Source organism: Panthera leo, chromosome B4 (genome assembly GCF_018350215.1).
Source record: "Panthera leo isolate Ple1 chromosome B4, P.leo_Ple1_pat1.1, whole genome shotgun sequence".
NCBI classification, from domain to species: domain Eukaryota; kingdom Metazoa; phylum Chordata; class Mammalia; order Carnivora; family Felidae; genus Panthera; species Panthera leo.
The window spans coordinates 131,310,873-131,328,733 of record NC_056685.1 but is presented as its reverse complement, the minus strand read 5'-3'; the positions used below and the strand labels follow the sequence as shown (position 1 = coordinate 131,328,733).

The 17,861-nt window shown below is 59.2% G+C and overlaps 1 protein-coding gene across 3 annotated transcripts in view; it reads left to right on the top strand.

Annotated features, from left to right (window-relative positions):
- The window catches only part of TMEM184B (transmembrane protein 184B), a 49,627-nt gene extending 31,937 nt beyond the window's left edge, over positions 1-17,690 (top strand). For all 3 annotated transcript variants that reach the window (XM_042947794.1, XM_042947795.1, XM_042947793.1), the window contains 6 exons: positions 6,927-7,017; positions 7,475-7,550; positions 10,623-10,714; positions 11,685-11,854; positions 12,297-12,491; positions 15,146-17,690. In XM_042947794.1, the coding sequence (XP_042803728.1) occupies positions 6,927-7,017; positions 7,475-7,550; positions 10,623-10,714; positions 11,685-11,854; positions 12,297-12,491; positions 15,146-15,387 (866 nt within the window). In that variant the 3' untranslated portion in view covers positions 15,388-17,690. The remainder of the gene's footprint in view (positions 1-6,926; positions 7,018-7,474; positions 7,551-10,622; positions 10,715-11,684; positions 11,855-12,296; positions 12,492-15,145) is intronic.
- Positions 17,691-17,861: the final 171 nt, after the last annotated feature.

Sequence of the window (17,861 nt, the reverse complement as noted above, 5' to 3'; positions counted from 1 at the left end):
CACATTTCTCCCATCTGGCAAGGGCTGCGATTCACGTGGCCCCAGGTTGTGCCATCGGGGCAGGGAGACAGAGGAGGGCAGAACGAGCCCCCTGCGTGTACGTAGTGCTCGTGCTCAGGGCGAGGGTAGCCCTTAATGATGACTCTGAGACCGCCCTGGGGAGCTCTGTGATCAGGGGTGCAGAGGGGCCAGAGCTCAGAGGAGGGAGACCTGACTTCTCCCATCGCTTTATGCAAGCACTATTTTCTTTTTCTTTTTTTTCCTTTAAATTTTTTTTACGTTTCTTTATTTTTGAGAGACAGAGAGACACAGCACAAGCAGGGGAGGAGCAGAGAGAAGGGGGACACAAAATCTGAAGCAGGCTCCAGGCTGTCTGCACAGAGTCCGACGCGGGGCTCGAACTCGTGAACCATGAGTTTGTGACCTGAGCCGAAGTCGGCTGCTCAACCTAAGGAGTCACCCAGGCGCCCCAAGCACTGTTTTCTTCATACTGTTTGTGTAGCATTTCAGTTTTACCACCTGTTTTTCGTTACTGTTAGCTCATTCTCCCCTCCCAGTTACCTGGTGGATATACGATCATCCCCATTTTACACGTGCGGAGAAAAGAATTTGAGTCAGTGAAGAAACTTACGATTACCTGGAGAGTAATTGCCAGAGGCCAGACTCACCCCGGGGTCTGTGGTCCCCAGAATTGCCCTGCGTGTCAGCCTGGGTGGAGGAGTGCAAGATGGGTTTCTCTGGTGGAAAATCATGAGCTCTGGTTAGGAGAGGAGAGTTTACGTGCCTGGAAAGAAACAGTTCAAGAATGATGCTTCATCCACCCTGTTTCAGATTTCGGACAAACGTTGCTTCCTGGAATCCGGCCCAAAGTGAAATGTCTTCCTAGGCAGAGAGAGTACAGCAGGGTCACCCTAACCCAGCCGAGGGCCGCACACGCAGGTGTCACAAGAGACTCACCGGCCAGGGTGCTGCCAGCACTCGCTGGCTGTGGTGGACCAGGGGTGGCTGTCCAGGGTGCTGCCAGAGCCAGCAATTGCAGGAGCTGTCGATCAGAATGAAGAAAGGTATTGAGAGGAAACCAGTCAGAAGAGGCGTCAGAAACGGTGATGTGGATGGCAGGACGCAGCCGTAAGCAGAATTGAAAGGACAGAAAAGCCACAAGGGAGTTGGAGAGAGCTGCTGTTGGAGCAGCTCGGGGCAAACCCCCGACCCACCATGGCTGCAGCGAGTGGCATCCGTTCCTGTCCATGGTGATCATTGAAAAAGAGGGGGAAGCATGTTCTGAAGCTCCTGTTTCCTGAGCACAGAAGATTCTGTCCAAAGTGGTCAGAATTAAGTTTTCCAGGGGCGCTTGGGTGGCTCAGTCGGTTGAGCATCCGACTCTTGATTTTGACTCAGGTCATGATCCCAGGGTCTTGGGATCAAGCCCCGCATCAGGCTCCATGTTGAGCGTGGAACCTGCTTAAGATTCTCTCTTTCTCCCTCTACCCCTGTGTCCCACTTGCATTCTCTCTGATTGAAAACACATACATTTTTTTTTCAGTTTTTTTATTTATTTGAGAGCGAGAGAGCGAGAGCTTGTGAGCAAGTGGGGAAGAGGCAGAATCCCAGGCAGGTTCCGTACTGTCGGCGCAGAGCCCAACGTGGGGCGGCGAAGAAGGCTGGGCCACAGGGCCAGCTGTAGGTGCCTCAGGTGCATGGAGGCGGCGAGTTTGGGACAGCAGTAGGTTGCCCCCAGGGTCGCCGAGGTTCCGCACACGGAGCGTGGCACATCGGAGGTGTCTAGTGAGTGGTTACTGAACGCACGGACAGATGTGCCCGTTTTGACCTGTAGCGGGGAGCTTGTGAGGACTCCTGTCCAGGCAGCTGTGGGTTAGAGAAGCCTCCAGTGAGGAAAGAAGGCCTCGAGTCTCAGGGACAGAAGGGACCTGTAAAGACTAGGTCTCTTAGGAGTCCTTTATGATGACTGCTAAGAGACTCCCCAGCCTCTGATTGCTAGCTTCCACTGGCACAGAGCTCACGACCTTTCATCTCTGAAGACGGCCTGTTGGCAGTTGTTTCTTACATGAGGCCGAAAGCCTAGGATCTGCCCCCTGTCAGACAGGTGGGTCCTGTCTGACTCTCTGGACCACGTCATGTCCTTTATATGAAGAGAGTGACCGTACTGTCTTTTCTCCGGGCCTCAAGGCTCTAGTGTGATCTTGATTTCATCTCCATCTCCTTTGCTCCTGCCTGTGTACCTTTGCTCCAGTCCATTTAAGATTTCGTATCTAGAATGGAGCAGAAAGTTCCAGGTGCCTGATGGTCCAGGGCAGGACAGAGAGAAGGACCATCCCTTCCCTCATGCCGGGTGCTCCCCCTCTAGACTGGAGGGCCTGGTTTGTGGGTCCCTTGGTCGCTTATGTGTCCGCGGGGCCGAGCACAGAGCCTGGCACCAAGCTGTCGTTAGTATTTAGGGGAGGCGTAGAGTCACTTTGTGTCTCTGGGGGCAGAACCGGAGCTGTGGTCAGAAGGGCAGGCGGGCAACAGCCTGTTGCCTAAGAACTGCCCTGCTGACCCCCGATGCAGCAGTTTTGCTCTTCTCAGGCCCGGGGCCGGCATGTTTTCATGTTTGTTCGGTTGGGGGGGTGCGGGGCGGTGGTAAAGTTGTCCACTGCAAACACCCTTGCTGGGGTGGGGGTAGTGTTTTGCCTAGCTCTGTAATTTCCTAGGAGGGGATTGATTTGTGCAGATGGTCAATGGGTGCTGATGTGGGCTGTTTGAGTCATCTCGAGGAGATTCTATCTCGTCTCCCTTCTCTAAGAGTGCATTATTGACTCACTAATGATTCTTGAAAGGAAACCGTCAGCGAATTGGTATTTTACAGACCAGCTGGCCCTAGAGCACTGGTAAAAGGTCAAGAACCTTGAACTGAGAGAGAGAGATGGATGAAATTTGATGATTCCAGCCAGTCGAACACAGGGCTGGCTGTGGATAGACGGCTCAGCCCCGTAACTCAGGAGGGTGCCGACGCATGTTGTGACACAGGAAAGGATGTGAGCTCAGACACCAAGTTCCTCTCAGGAGTGGGTTACAAGACGGCCTGGCTTTGGAGGGTGGTTCCGGGCAAGGGGGCTGATGAGCCTCTGCCCCTGTGGCCTTTCTCGAGGGTTTTTGTCCTTGGGAACCAGAGTCTGATTGCCTGGTGCGGGCGCAGCTGCGCAGCCCAGGAAGGGTGAGCTCCGTGGGTGCAGAACGGGGTGCGGGCCATGTGCCGGCCCCGCCTGCCCGCCTCTCCGAGCTTCACCCCAAGTTAAGGCCCACGTCCGTCTGTTTCTTCTTTCTGTGCTGATTGAGTGTGAGTGCCAGGCCCTCTGGTAGTCAGGGGTAGGCCTCAGTTCCTGCCTGCAAGGACTTTACAGTCTCGAAAGAGCAGTAGGTAACACACTGTGGATTGCTCAGTGTGAGCTCAGCCTTACCAGAGGGGTCACACTCGGCCCTTTCCTCACAGCAGCCCCACAAGGAGGGAGCTGCTGTTTTCCATGGCTTACAGATGACGAAAGCAAGGCACAGAGCACTTAAGAAACCTGCCTGAGGTCACACAGCACATAGGTGGTGGACCCGCCATCTGTACCCTGGTAGCCCGGCCCCAGGGTCCACGGCTGTCCTGCTTCATTATGCTGCCCCTGAACCGGAAGGATCAGACGGATCAATAGGGAGACTGTGGTGTGCGGAGCGAGCCGGGCAATGGACAGAGGGCTGCCAAGGGAGAGGTGGCACCTCAGGGCCTGCCCCTGCGAGTTAGCAGAGGCATCAGAACAGGCTGCCACAGAGGTGTGAGAGCCCATTGCACATCCTGGCAATTCCAGGAGTGGTTTTATATCACACACACACACGTATGCATGCACACACACACATATATAACTATATGCACACTTACACGTGCATGTGCATGCGTATACACATGTATGTACACACCCACATACATATATGCACACACATATAATACACATATGCACACACGCACATATTGTGTGCACATATATGCACATATGTACACATCCACAAACGTGCACACACACACGCATGTATACGCATATGTGCCCACATTATATACACGTACGCATATACATATATGCACACACATATACATACATGCATATACACAAATATACACACATTTATGTGCATATACACAAAAGCACATGTATACACACATACATACACGTAAATACACATACACATGCATATATACGTGTACACATGTATATTATATACTCCCATATACAAATATGTATACACATATATGCACACGCATTATATGCATATATGCATATTTATACAACACGCACGTATATACATATATATACACACATATGTATATGTATACATTTACTATGGCTGCATAAATAATCACCCCAGACAGACTAGTGTAAAACAACCATTTCTTTTGTTCATGGACAGTGCAGTTCAGTAATTTGAAAAGGGCACAGTGGGGATGGTCTGTCCCTGTGCCTTGCTATCTGGGCTTCCACTGGGGGACCTTCAGCTGGGGTGGGATCTGAAGCCTGGTTCACTCATGTGTCTGGCAGTTGATGCTGGCATCGGCTGGTCCCCAGTTCCTCCTGCGTGAGCCACTCTGGGTAGTCTCACCACGTGGGCTGGCTTGGCCTTCCTTGAAACGTGGTGGCTGTGTCCAAGGGCAGGCATCTCCAGAGAAAGAACCAGAGGACAGAGGCCTCCTCTAACCCCAGCGTCAGACGTCTTGGAGTATCGCCTCTGCTGTAGTCACCGCAGTCCCCCCAGATGCAGAGAGAGGGAGGAAGACCCTGTCTCCCCACAGAGGGGTGTCAGTGTCCCAGGGTGTGGCCATCTTTGGGAAGTACCATTGGCCGCAATGCAGCTGGACCCAGCTTGGAATGGACACATCCAGTCTACTTGGCCTTGTGTGGTTTTGGACATTAGCAGACTGCTGTCAGATTTGGCTTGACGCCCACCCTCTTTTAGCCCCAAAGTTCTTGTCACTGAAGAGTGCTTTGGGGCTCGGTGGAGACTTCTGCAGTCCCCACATGTCCGGAGCTGCTCCCATGCCAGGCAGGCAGCTTACAGCGTCCTCCGCCCCATCCAGGGATGCTGGCCGTCATGGAAGACAAGCAGGTAAACCGTGCTGGCCACCTAGTGAGCACTGCTGAGTGCCAACCCCTCTTCTGAGTACTTGGCATACTCAGACCGCCTGGCAAGGCAGGTACCTTTACTGTCCCCATTTAACAGATGAGGAGACAGAGGCACACAAGGGCCCACAGCTAACCGGTGGCAAACCCGTGTTGCAAACCCTCTGCTGTGTGTCCATAGAGGGACGGTCACAGCACAGTGTGGTGGGTGCTGTGGGTCGTGTGTATTGGGTGCTACCCATCCCAGCTGTGAGCCCTTAGTAGGTTAGAGCAACTGAGTGGTAGGAAGCACCCCAAAAATACTCCTTTTCCCAATTGCTGGAGGCCACTGTTTGCCTATAGCTCTGTCACCAGGCTTGGATGTGCTCCAGTCCCACATTAGTGCCGAGCGCGGTGTCCTGCTCTGGGGAAGAAGTGGGCCCCTTCCAGGGGCCACAGTCCAGTGACAGCAGTCAGGGATCACGCTCAGCCACACTGCGGGGCGGGAAGTACCACACAGCGTCTGCGGATCAGCAGTTCCGTGGGTGAGAACGCACCAGCCTCCGTGGCGAGGGGCCAGAGACTTCTCAGGGGGTCTGATAGGTTTCACGGGGACCAGGAGCACGGAGAGGAGGGCGCCCCAGGTAGGGGGATCGGCAAGGGCAAAAGCATGGGGAACATCATAGCCTGCCGGGAAAGAGGGGTATCTAGTTGCTGGGAAGGGTGGGCGGGGGCCAGGTCGCTGTGGAAAAACCTTGAACGCCAAGCCCAGGGCTGCACCACGAGCCTCAAAGCCTCTGTACTACAGGGGGACAGCAAGGAGCAGATGAGAAGGAACCCTCTGGAGGCAGGGCCACTGGTACCCACCCTGCCCTTCCTGTCCCCTCATCCCATTTGGACCCTCAGTCCATCCTTTGCTGGATGTTGTGGAATTTCCCCTGCTCTGCTCAGTCTTCCTCTTGTGCCTTTTCCCTCCGGCGGCCTCTGCTGCGTTCCTCCTGCTCCTCTCCGCTCTCCCCGTCCTTGCCCCTGGTGCGTCCCCGGGCTCCTAGCACCCGGCAGGCTGCAGCCTTCATCTTGCTGGCCCCGCAGAAATCCTCTGACCAGGAGACCCGCTCACAGCGTTTTGCTAGAATTGTAGCGTGGACGACATACTTCTGTGCCGTCGGTCACTGTTGCTGAGTTGTGTCTTTGCGGTGACATCGAGCCGCATCCAGAATGAGCCGGCCCAGCTTCCCACGACGTTCGTGCACCCGCAGAGTTGATGGTGACGTGGGCACACTATCACATCACTGCAGGTTGCTGAACGGACAAAGGTGCTCCTGTCTCAATCTTGTAAAAATTTCTCCTGAGATCCCTCTAGAGAATGTTTTGTGCCTCTTGTGTTGTAAAACTGTGATCCGGCACCACACAAACGGCAAAGCGTCTGAAACTAACAAGCAGTCCTGAAGCCAGTACCTGTTGAACCCCAGAATGTGCCCGTGGCTGGCTCCCACCAGCCCTGTGAGCCCGTCCTGGTCTCCCGCTCCTGGGGCGTCCCCACACAATCCGGAACTTTGTGCCGATTGCCTCCCTGTGTTTCCGGTACGATCAGCAGCGTCATGTGCGCGGCCCGAAACAACATGACTTAGCGTTGCCTGATCTCGGTCACAAATGGAATCCCTGTGTGGGTCCTCACGTCCCTGCGGCCTTGCTGCCCCTGACTGGGGCGCTTTCGTCTCCGCGGCCATTTAGAATTCCACTATCTGTTTACCCATCCTGTTGATTTGAGTGGTTTTCTCTGGACGCTTTTCACAGCCTTGGTCATCTATAATTTCCTGAGCCTGTGCTATGAGTACCTCGGGGGAGAAAGTTCCATCATGTCAGAGATCAGAGGGAAGCCCATCGAGTGAGTATGAAGTCTCCCTGGAGCCCCCCACAGCACCCCGTTTCCTGGGCCTGTCCTGGCGTCAGCTGGACGCACGGACCGCCTCTGCCCTCGACCTGGCTTTGAGGCGCCCCCGCCACACTTCCTGAGCCACACTGTTCGCTGGGACTCGGGGGAGGAGGGCCTCTCTCTCTCTCTTCCCGTCCCTTCCCGTCTGCCGGTTTTTCCCTTCACTGCTTTTTACCTTGGTTTGTTGCCGCCCCGGCCAGCGTACCCCGCTCCCTCGAGCCCTCCCGCAGGCGCACACACCTCCCTTTGTCTCTCCGTGTGCTCGGCCTGGGCTCTGTGCCCCGTTCCCAGCCCAGTGCCCTCCACCCGGACTCGTGTGTATGTGAGGGAGGGCGGCCTTCCCCAGCCCCACGATTCCTGAATCCTGGCTGCCTGCCCGCCAACCCCCTTCTCCGCTTGTCTCTTCCAGGTCCAGCTGTGTGTATGGCACATGCTGCCTCTGGGGAAAGACTTACTCCATCGGATTCCTGCGGTTCTGCAAGCAGGTGTGTGCCCCCGCGGCCGCCCCGGGCAAGGGTTACCGGCCAGGGACCGGGAGCCCCTGGTTGTCAAGTGGCAGAGGCGGACGTAGGGCCCTGGGGACCCACTTGCGGGGCCGCCACCTCCCAGCCCCGGCACCCACTCCCCACGCTGGCAGGAATGCACGCGCGTTCGCAGGGTGTGCTCCAGGGGGCAGCGGCGGGTGTCCTGAAGATGTCTGGACCGGCCCTGGGGCGCGAAGTGGTCCCATACTTTTGCTCACTTTGACCAAGTCTCGGTGGCTGGGGGGGGAATCGGAAAGCGCGTGGGGATTCTAGAATCTCAGTTTGAAACCTCTCCTCAGCTGCGGCTGGAGGCCAGGAGGGCTTCTGCGTGAAAGATACATGCCAAGACGGGCCTGTGCAGTCTCTGGTCTGTTCCCCATGTCTCAGTTGGCAGACCACCAGCTTCCGGTTTCCTCGGCTGCCTTCCCTGTGGTCTCGAGTAGCCTGGGCGGAGGCAGTGTGGTGTTGTGGTTAAGTGCATGGGCCTGGGTGTCTGCCCATCTGAGTTTGATTTTCAGCTTTTCCTCTTGACTGTGTGACCTTGGCTAAGTTATGTAACCTCTCTGAGCCTTACTTAGCTAGCTTCTCCTTCTGTAAAATAGGGATAATGATACTTCTTGAGGGATGGTTGAAGGAACAGGTGCGGCGGTGGGTACACAGCAGGCGACACAGACTGGCACGGAGCCCGCTGTCTCTTGTTCGGGGAGGTGCCGCACCTTGCCAGTATGACCTCGATTTAGTCTCCCCTTTGGTGCCAAGACCTCTGCCAGCCCCTCCAGCGTCGCCTAGAGAGTGGTCACAAGGGGAGATGAAAACCACAGCTGATCGCTGTGGCCACCAGAGGGCTGGCCTTTCCGCTCCCCTCTGTGCAGGGCGGGTGGGGGCGGGGGCTGCCTGCAGTGTGGACATACTCGCAAAAGCACCTACCTGGACGTACCAGGTCTACACTGCTGCTTCCAGCTCTGCCTTCCCTTGGGTGTTCTAGATCCCCAGGCTCCCTCCTGGGCCTGGAGGGCAAGAGTTAAAACTGTCCTGGGGTCACGGTGGGTGGGGCCTTTCAGAGCCATTGTTTACCAGCCTTCCAGCCGCCCAGGGCGCAGCTGTGACTCACTGCCTTCTTTGATGAGTATATTGTGTACAAAGTTTTGATCCCATGATCGCTAGCTTGCGTAGCCTTGTTATAAATGATTCCCCAGCCCTGTGGGTTCGGACGTCCTGCTGACTTTCCTGGAGGTGGCAGGGAGAGGTCGTAAGAGGAAAGAGGATAAAAACAGCACCCCTTTCGCTTGGGAGAAAGTTTCCTCCCGAGAAACGCAGGGCCAGCGCCCAGTATCTGAATCTCCTGGAGAGCCGGTTCAGGGTAGAGACTCTCTGGCCAGCCACCCCCACCCCAGCCTGACGGAGAAGGTCTGTTAGGGAGCTCCGGGCCCGGAATGTATTTATAGCTCCGCGGGTGGTTCTGATGTCCAGCCTGGCTGGGAACCACTGACTGATTTCCGACCCGATCCAGGGGTGTGGTTGAGCGAAGGCTCGGCGGCCTCTTCTGCCCCTTCAGCTTCTCCGTGCCTTGGTTTCCCCAGCTGACCAGGACGGCACCGGCCTGTTGGCGGGCTCTTAATTCTCCCTGGGCACAGACTGCTGCTCTTTCCTCTTCCCCAAACGTGCTGGTCCTGCTCCCTCAAGGTGTGAGGGTTGGCTGGTGGCAGCATCGCACCTCTGTCCCCGTCACATGTGCTTCCCCACAGCTCAACCCTCCCCCCTCCCCGGGACTCCCCACAAACTGCACTCAGGTCCCCGACGGGGCAGAAACTTTGGGTTCAACAAGTTACTGTCCCTGCCCCAGGGTCCTTGCCTGGCTTCGAGCCACACTGGCTTCTCCTTTTTTTTTTTTTTTTAATGTTTATTTCTGGGAGAGAGAGAGCAAGCTGGGGGGGGGGGGGGGGTGGGGCGGAGCAGAGAGAGGGGGGCAGGGGGTCCGAAACAGGCTCTGCACTGACAGCAGCGAGCCCAATGTGGGGCTCAGACTCACAAACGGTGAGATCGTGACCTGAGCCAAAGATGGACGCTTAACCAACTGAGCCACCCTGGGTGCCCCTGGCTTATCCTTTTAAAGCTGCTCCCACCTCTACCGAAGGGGCCTTGCGGTTTGGCCTTAGGTCTATTGATTTCAAAAGATCGGTGATTCTGATGGTTTTATGGGCCCCCTGGGTTGTCCTGGAGTCTACTGGAACCTCTGTAGGGCCCTGGGAGGACCCGGTTTAGGAATTCTGCCAGTGGCCCAGCAGATCAGTGGAGGCCTTTATTGAACACAGAGAGCAGGGAGAGTTCCCAGAAGACGCTGATGTGTCCTTCAGCCCTGTGACGTGGCGCTGGTTACATCCGTTTACCAGTGAAGTGGCCGCTCAGAGGCTAAGTGACCGCTCACTTGAGCTTCCCCAGATGGTGGCGAGGCCAGGATTCAGACTCGGATTCGGGACTCCAGACCTTGGGCTTTGGGCTGCTCCCTCTGTTGTGCTCCTGGAGGTCCCCTCCAGCCCCAGGGAGACCCCCAGCTCGGCATAAACCAGCATGGGGCCAGGAACCAGACCCGGGGGTGGATGAGGAGGCCTCGAGCGGGACCCAGGCCCCCTTCCTGCCTGCTGTCCATCACCAGCATCTACCTGCTTGCCTGTCTGCTCTCAGCCTCTCCGTCTCTATAGGAGCTGCGTGCTCTGCTGTCCTCGTCTCTCTGGCACGTTCCTTCTGACCCCTTTTCTGAGGAGCCCTCTCTGATGGGCTCTTCTGTGCTTCTACGCCCCTCCAGTGGCTGTCCTCCCTTCCTCCCTTCCTTCCTTCCTTCCTTCCGCTCGCACAACTGCCTTGCTGACCCCCATAGAATCCGTCTCCTCTTCCAGAAGGCAGTCCCCTCGGGGCAGGACATGGGGCCCCCCCCACCCCGCCCCCCAGCATCCAGCACAGGCCCAGCTGGCCGGAGGAGTGCTTGTCACACAGTTCCTTCACTCATCCTCAACTCTTGGCCTTCTCCCCCAACAGGCCACCCTGCAGTTCTGCGTGGTGAAGCCACTCATGGCTGTCAGCACCGTGGTCCTCCAGGCCTTCGGCAAGTACCGGGATGGTGACTTTGAGTAAGCAGCGGGTCCCCCTGAGGGGCGTCGGGGGGAGGAGTGTGGGTGCAGGAGTGGGTGGGCCTGCCCAGAGGCTGATGCCCTGCCTTAGGGAAGGGAGTGGTTGTAGACTGGCTGCACGCCCATGACCTTCCTTAGAGGGGAGGCCAAGCACAGCGCGGCCCTCCTCACGCCTCCCTGCACCCCTGAGTTGCAAGGCCCAAGCCTGGCGGTGACAGCCATCACGCCCGGCCCCGCCTGCAGCCCAGGAGCCAGCCCTCCGCACACATCCCCTTCACGGACGGCCTCCAGAGTGGTGCCCCAGGGGTGGGTCAAGAAGGGACAGCGACCACCCCAAGGCAGGGAGCAAGAAGGTCCGAGCCCTGAGAGGCCTGTCATGAGTCCCCGGGTTTCTAGAAGACTTCTCCCACGCGGATTTCATTCCGTTTTGCGGGTTAGTGACGGTGCCTGCGTACCCAGGCCCTGTGCTTGCGGGCACTTGGTGCAGACCCGCTGTACCCCGCGTGATGGCCCCACCGGGGCAGGTGAGCAGACTGAGGCTCAGAGGGGGACGTGACTTGGCCCAAGAGAAAAGAGCAAAGCCGAACTCCGTGTCACTCTGACGCCCGTTGCCCGACCGTCGGGATGAACCCCCGCCCCCAGCCCTGGTGCTGTTGGCTTCCGTGTTGGTGTCCCCACCAGGAGCCTGGGCACCAGAGCCGCAGACCTGCAGCCTGGACACACCTGTGAGCAAAGCAGAGGCGGCAGGGCCGGCTGCACCCCGGGTGCACACCCTTGCACGCCTCCCCTCCTCCGCCCCCTGATGTTTTGGTCGCTTTGAGCCCCTTCTCAGTGGCTCGTGGGGCACAGCTTGGGGGCCACTGCTGAGAGCCGTGGGGTTTGGCATACTGGAGGGGTAGAGGAGGGAGGGAGACCCCTGGTCCCTCAGAAAGCTCTGTCCAAGCCAGAGAACACTCCGTGTTCCCCACAGTGTCACCAGCGGCTACCTCTACGTGACCATCATCTACAACATCTCCGTCAGCCTAGCTCTCTACGCCCTCTTCCTCTTCTACTTTGCCACCCGGGACCTGCTTAGCCCCTACAGCCCTGTCCTCAAGTTCTTCATGGTCAAGTCCGTCATCTTTCTCTCCTTCTGGCAAGGTGAGCCTCTTCCCAGCCCCTGTGAGGCCAGCCCATGCTGCCCTGTCCCCTAAGATATGTCCCCTCCTCCTGCTCTTTGTCCCAGTGCCCATGGGGCCTGTGCCGTCCCGGGATGATCCCAGCCTGGAGCCCAGAGGGTCTCTGTCCACTGGGCACCTCCTGGCCATGGGGGACCTTCGGTGGGGCCACTTCATGGATGGGGGATCCAGGGAACCCCATGTAACTGGTGACATCTCAGTGTTGGTGGCCAGCAAGTAGCCAATACAGTGGGGTTTCCAGAGGCCTCAGCTTGGTGCTGGCATCCCTGACCCACGGGAGCAACCGTGGACCCCGGCTGTCGTCCTTCCTGGCGGGAGTGACGTTCGGGCAGTGCTCCAGGGAGGAAGGGGGGGCCAGAAGAGGGGTCCAGTCTAGGGCCACATGCCCATGCTTCCCCTTCCAGGCATGCTCCTGGCCATCCTAGAGAAGTGTGGGGCCATCCCCAAGATCCACTCGGCCCGCGTGTCTGTGGGCGAGGGCACCGTGGCCGCCGGCTACCAGGATTTCATCATCTGTGTGGAGATGTTCTTTGCGGCTCTCGCCCTGCGGCACGCCTTCACCTACAAGGTCTATGCTGACAAGAGGCTGGATGCGCAAGGTATGAGCCAGGGTCCTGGAGATGACTCCCCAGCGGGAGAAGCCTTCCCCGGCCCCGCCCCGGGGCCCCTCCTACCCCCCAGTGGCTGACAGGTGGTGACAGGTCAGGCGTCTCCAGCTTACTTGTGGGAGAGGGGACACAGGTCGACGCTCCCCCCCCCCCCCCCCCCCAACACAAGGTCGCAGGGACGTCCTGGAAGCTGGAGAGCCACCTGTCTCTTGCAGGAGGCCTGGAGTATGGAGACCCCCGAGATGCTACAGCACAATATCCCCACGGGAAGGCCAGGGTGGAGACCCTAGAATAGACAAGCTCCTCGGGGTTCCTCAGGCCAAACGCGGCTTTGCATTCTGTGCTGTAATTGCCTCCTCTCGAAAGTTCTTTTCAGCCCGGTTTACTTCTAAGAAACACCCTCAGATGGTAATCGATCTTAACAGCTTTCTTTTTACACCTGCCCATCTTCCTCTTTGTTAGAAGAGGTTGGCACCCGCCGTTGTACATTAGAATGCCCCGGAGACCCTTTCAGAATCCCATGTGTGAGCCCACCCTCCGAGATCCTGCCATAATCAGTGGTCTGGGCCTGGCGGTAGGGGGTGCTTCCCAAGCTCCCTGGGGCCTGGGGTCAGGGGACCTGCCTCTGGCTGCCGCTGGGCGGAGGGGGGATGGCCAAGGCGGGTGGGAAGAGGAGGCCGGGCTCGCCTGAAATGACTTCTGCGGGTCTGGGGAGGGGAAGCTCCTGGTCTAACACGTCCACCCGGAGGTTGGGCTGCCGGGCGGCTCCCTTCCATGTGGCTGGAGGAGAGAACCCCACTTCCCCAGGCCTAGCGCCCAGGCCCACCACAGGCCCCGGGAGTGGGGGTGGGGAGGGCGGCAGCAGAGCCCCTCGGCCCCCTCCCCTTCTTCCTGGCTGGAGCGAGACCCGCTAGATGCCTGTGGACCGAACCGCACACCGGGTCGCTCAACTCTTGTGCGCCCGACCGTGTTCTCCCAGCACGCTTGCCGGCCGAGGGCTGTAGGCACCCCTGCTCGGTGCCAGGCGCTGTGCTGGCCATGCCCCACTGCTGCCAGCTGGGGTCCCACCCGCTTCCCGCTGGGCCCCCCACCGGAAGGACCTGGCAAACACCCACCCGGTGTTGAGAGCGATGTCCCTTGGACTTGGTCCCCACAGAGCCTGTGCCCTTAGGAAAGTCAGCATTGTGCCTGGAGCCTGGGGCCATAGCAGAGAACCCTTTTGGACCCTTGAGGTTTAAAAAGGCCCACGTGGTGGCTCTGCCGTGGCCCTCTTCCCACCCACTGCTCCCAGACATCCACCCCAGCGAAAAGGAGCGTGGCTAGAAATCCGGCTCTAGCAAAGACCCCAGGCCAGCCCTACCGGGGAAAGGCAGGACCCCACTTCTGTGCTGGGCCCGGGCCTGTTGCCCACTCACTAACCCCTCAGCCCTCCAATCAGGCTTGGGTCCAAAGCCGCCTCGACTGCGGGCTCTGCACAAGTAAGCACACCCCCCCCCCCGCCACCCCCCACCGGAAGCGCGAGCCCTGTGGGAGGAGTCATCCCTGGGAGACATGCCCTGCCAGGTGCCAGGCTCCAGGGGGCAGCCGGGGCTGCCCGGGTGCTAGGTGGGGCCTGGCGGGGAGGCGGGAAGGGCGCATGGTTCGGTGTGCCGGCCTCGGTGGTGGGCAGACGGTGTGACTCAGCCGTGTCTCTTGTCTTCTCTATTTCTCTGGCTTCTCTCCCCCTCCCCTCCCCTCCCCTCTCCGCCCTGCTTTTGCCCCGGGTTTGGCCGCGGGCAGTGCCAACATACGGCCCTTACGGTAGGTTCTGCTCTCGGTCTATGCGTCTGTCCTGCACGTCAGTCCTGGTCACTGTCACCAGCATGCCTCTCCCCCTAGCCCCTTCTCTGTGTCCCTGTCTCCCCGACAGGCACCCCCCGGGCAGCAGAGCTCAGAGCACCTGCCTGCCAAGGGCTGCGCTCTGTAGAGTTTGCCTGCTTCCACTCTGGTCTCTCATTGTTCCGGAATGTGCCCTGCCGGGTTCCGGGGGCTTGCGAATGGGAAATCTATGGCCGAGAACATGAAGGTGGAAAGAGCATGCCAAATTTGAATTTGGAGACCCGGGCTTATCCCTTACCTCTAGGTTTTATGGCCTGGGCCAGTTCTCCCCCCTTAACCCACGGGGACGGTTCATTAGAGAGGGAGTCGGGAGGAAGCACGTCAGGGCTGGCGGCTTCCGCCCTCTCGGAGGGGAGCCGGTGAAGACTTACGTCAGCCCCTCTGTGGGCCCGGGCCCCTGGCTGCCAGCTCTGACAGAGCTGGTCAGGCAGACTCCGGTGCCCGTCCCAGGGTGGAGCTGGGCCCCTCCCCTCCCCCAGCACGCCGGCCTCCCGGGGCACGCCAGGCTCCTCGTCTGCCGGATGCCATTCTCCACCCTGGGTCCTTTCCCGCCAGCCGGGCTCACGAGCCTCCGGTGGCCGCTTAGCTCAGCGCCCACTCTGTGCCCTGGCCAGAGAGCCATTCCTTTGCCTGTGCCTCCTTGTGTTCTCTGCTGCAGGAGGGGGCGGGTTGGGTGACAGAGCCTTGGGGTGGGGGGGCAGTCCCCGGACCAGGGGCCTCCTGCTGCCCCAGCCCCTCACCCCTGCCTCTGGGCTCCCACCCTGCAGGCCGCTGCGCCCCCATGAAGAGCATCTCTAGCAGCCTCAAGGAGACCATGAACCCGCACGACATCGTGCAGGACGCCATCCACAACTTCTCGCCGGCCTACCAGCAGTACACCCAGCAGTCCACCCTGGAGCCCGGGCCCGCCTGGCGCGGCGGCGCCCACGGCCTCTCCCGCTCCCACAGCCTCAGTGGCGCCCGCGACAACGAGAAGACTCTCCTGCTTAGCTCTGACGACGAGTTCTAGGCGCGGCTGCTGGTGGGGAGGACTGGCGCCTCGGCTCAGGGCAGGCTGTGCTCCCCTCCGGCCTCACGCCCGGGCCGGGAGGCAGGCTGGCACAGCTTTGGCGTCGCCCGTTAATTTATTGGACCAGAAACACTCACATGTCGCTTCCAAAAGAACAGCCAGAAGCTGTCTGCCCAGGGGACAGCCCAGGCTCACGACGAGCCTTCAGGAATATTTATACAAGGCCACCCCCGCGCTGCTGGGCGAGGGACAGAGGATGCGAGGAGCGACTCCCACGCCCCCGTGGCTCGTCCTGTGGCGGCGGCACGTGGGGACCAGCCGCGGCCATGGTGGACCGGCGGCCGCAGCCCTCTCAGCCCCGACGCGGGTCACGCGCTCCCCCGCGAGACTTCCAGCCCTGCCCCCAACACCGTGCAATACTCTGACCTGGGCTCTTTCCTGCCTGCTCCCTCCCCTGTGCCCTCTGTCCTTGCTAGATTAGCCTCACCTCAGGCAGGAGGGGGAGGAGGGAACCCAGATGCTCCGGTGGCCTCTCCTGACCCAGGGCCTGCCTGGCATGCTGCAAGGACCAGAGCGACACCAAGAGCCACATGGCCCACGTCAGAAGGGCGCTCAGGTGCATCTGGGCCCCTCCTCTGTTGACGAGACCTCTCCAAGCAGGGGTCTCTGGGCCCCTGGGTGTCCTCTCCGTGGCGGCCCCTCCTGCCTGCCTCGTGCCCCTTCCTCCTGGCCTGCTGAGGGCAGCCAGCAGCCCAACTGCCCTAGCGCTTGGGGTCTGTCTTCTTGAGAGCATTTTGGGCAGGGCCCTTGCTTCCCGGCTGCTCAAAGGGTCGGCGGCTCCCAACCCTCCTTCGCGGGCTGAGCAGTGAGAACCTCCACAGGGTCCTGGCCTCTCCCTAGGGCTTCTCCTTCCCACCTCAGGGGGAGGGTCTGAGTTTCCACATCTCAGACCAGCTTCTGGAGGAACACGGTCCTGTGGGAGGGAGGACGGAAGGATGGGGCATGCAGCAGGGAGCTGGGAAGTGGGAGTGGTAACCCCAGACTCCTCTTCCTGGCGCCGTATCCACACAGGGCCTGGTGTCCTGCCTCGGCTGGCCCCTCGCCCCATCTCTTCTGTGCCTTAGTCACATACGAAAGCTCCCCCTTCCTAGGCCCTCAGTCTGTCTGGCCGCAGACAGCCCCTGGGGGCGCCCTATCAAGCTACTGGCGCTCAGGATCCTGCAGTGCTGGGCCACGCACCCTCGGACGGGCCTTAGGGGTGGCCAGGATCACCGGTCCCCTCCCCTCGCTCACCTCCACGCCCATACACCTGGAGCCTCCTAGGGCCGGACCCCCCCGCCCCGCCAGGCAGGCAGGGCTTATGCCGGCCACTGTCTTTCTTCGGAAGAGCCTCTGGACAGATAACGATGTAACGATCATACAGGCGGAGCCTTCTGTCCTTTGACACCCAGAGGGCGCTGGGGTTTGGGCTGTAACAGCCTGGAGAAGGTGACAGGGTGAGGAGGGCCCTGCCCTGTGGCACCAGAACTTCACCGTGGAGTCTCTTCCTTTTCGTTCATTACTGGAATGAACTGTGCCAAGGGTCTGCTGGGATGGGGGTGGGGGTGGGGTCCACGACAGCCGTCTTTCCAGGCTTCCTTTGGCCCTTGTGACCCAGCCGGCCCCCAGGTCACAGAGGCCTGCGTGCAAGGGTCCCGGAGGCCAGCTCTCGGGCCCTGTCTGGTGGGCCTGGCTCGCTGGGACCAAAGTGCCCAGGAAGGCAGCGAGTGCGAGCGGGCTGTCTGAGGAGAGTCTTCTCCCCCACTCCCAGCTCTGCTTTCGCGAATCTGTTTCTCTGACTCTCCCTCCAGGCCAAACTCCCTGCCGACTCCCTGCCCCCTCGGTCTCTGCCCGCCCTGGCACTGGCCGGCTGGCATGGTCCGTGGGGGGACACGGAGGGGGACTCAGCGGCAAGGAGCTAGCGGCCCCCCGGGGAGATGAGGGCCTAGGAATGCGGGCCCGCCCACTCCACCCCTCCTTCCTAGGATGCATAACCTACCTTTTTTGTTTTTGTTTTTGTTTTTGTTTTTTTTTAATTTTTTTTCCCCAATAGAGTAGCTCTTTGTACATAAAAGATACTTGAAAAATTAATTGTATGATGTATGAGAGGACAGAGTCCCCTAGTTTTGTATCTCGTGTATGACTGCCATGAGTTCCACCAGAAAGCCGCTCTATTTTGGTCTCTGACATTTTAAATGCGTGACAGAAGTGAGCAAATAAAGTGAGAGATCTATATATGAGATAATATAGATTGTATTGAAATCTCTTCTGCCTGTGGGTGAGGTTTTTTTTTTTCCCTTCCTCTTCCCGGCCTCCGTGTTCGTGCTTGGGGGTGGGCCGAGTGGTCGTGGGCAGGGGTATCCTAGGAGACGGGATGTGACGTTTAGGTAATGGGGGGAAAAAAAAGCCCACATTGCCAGAGGCTGACACTGGGG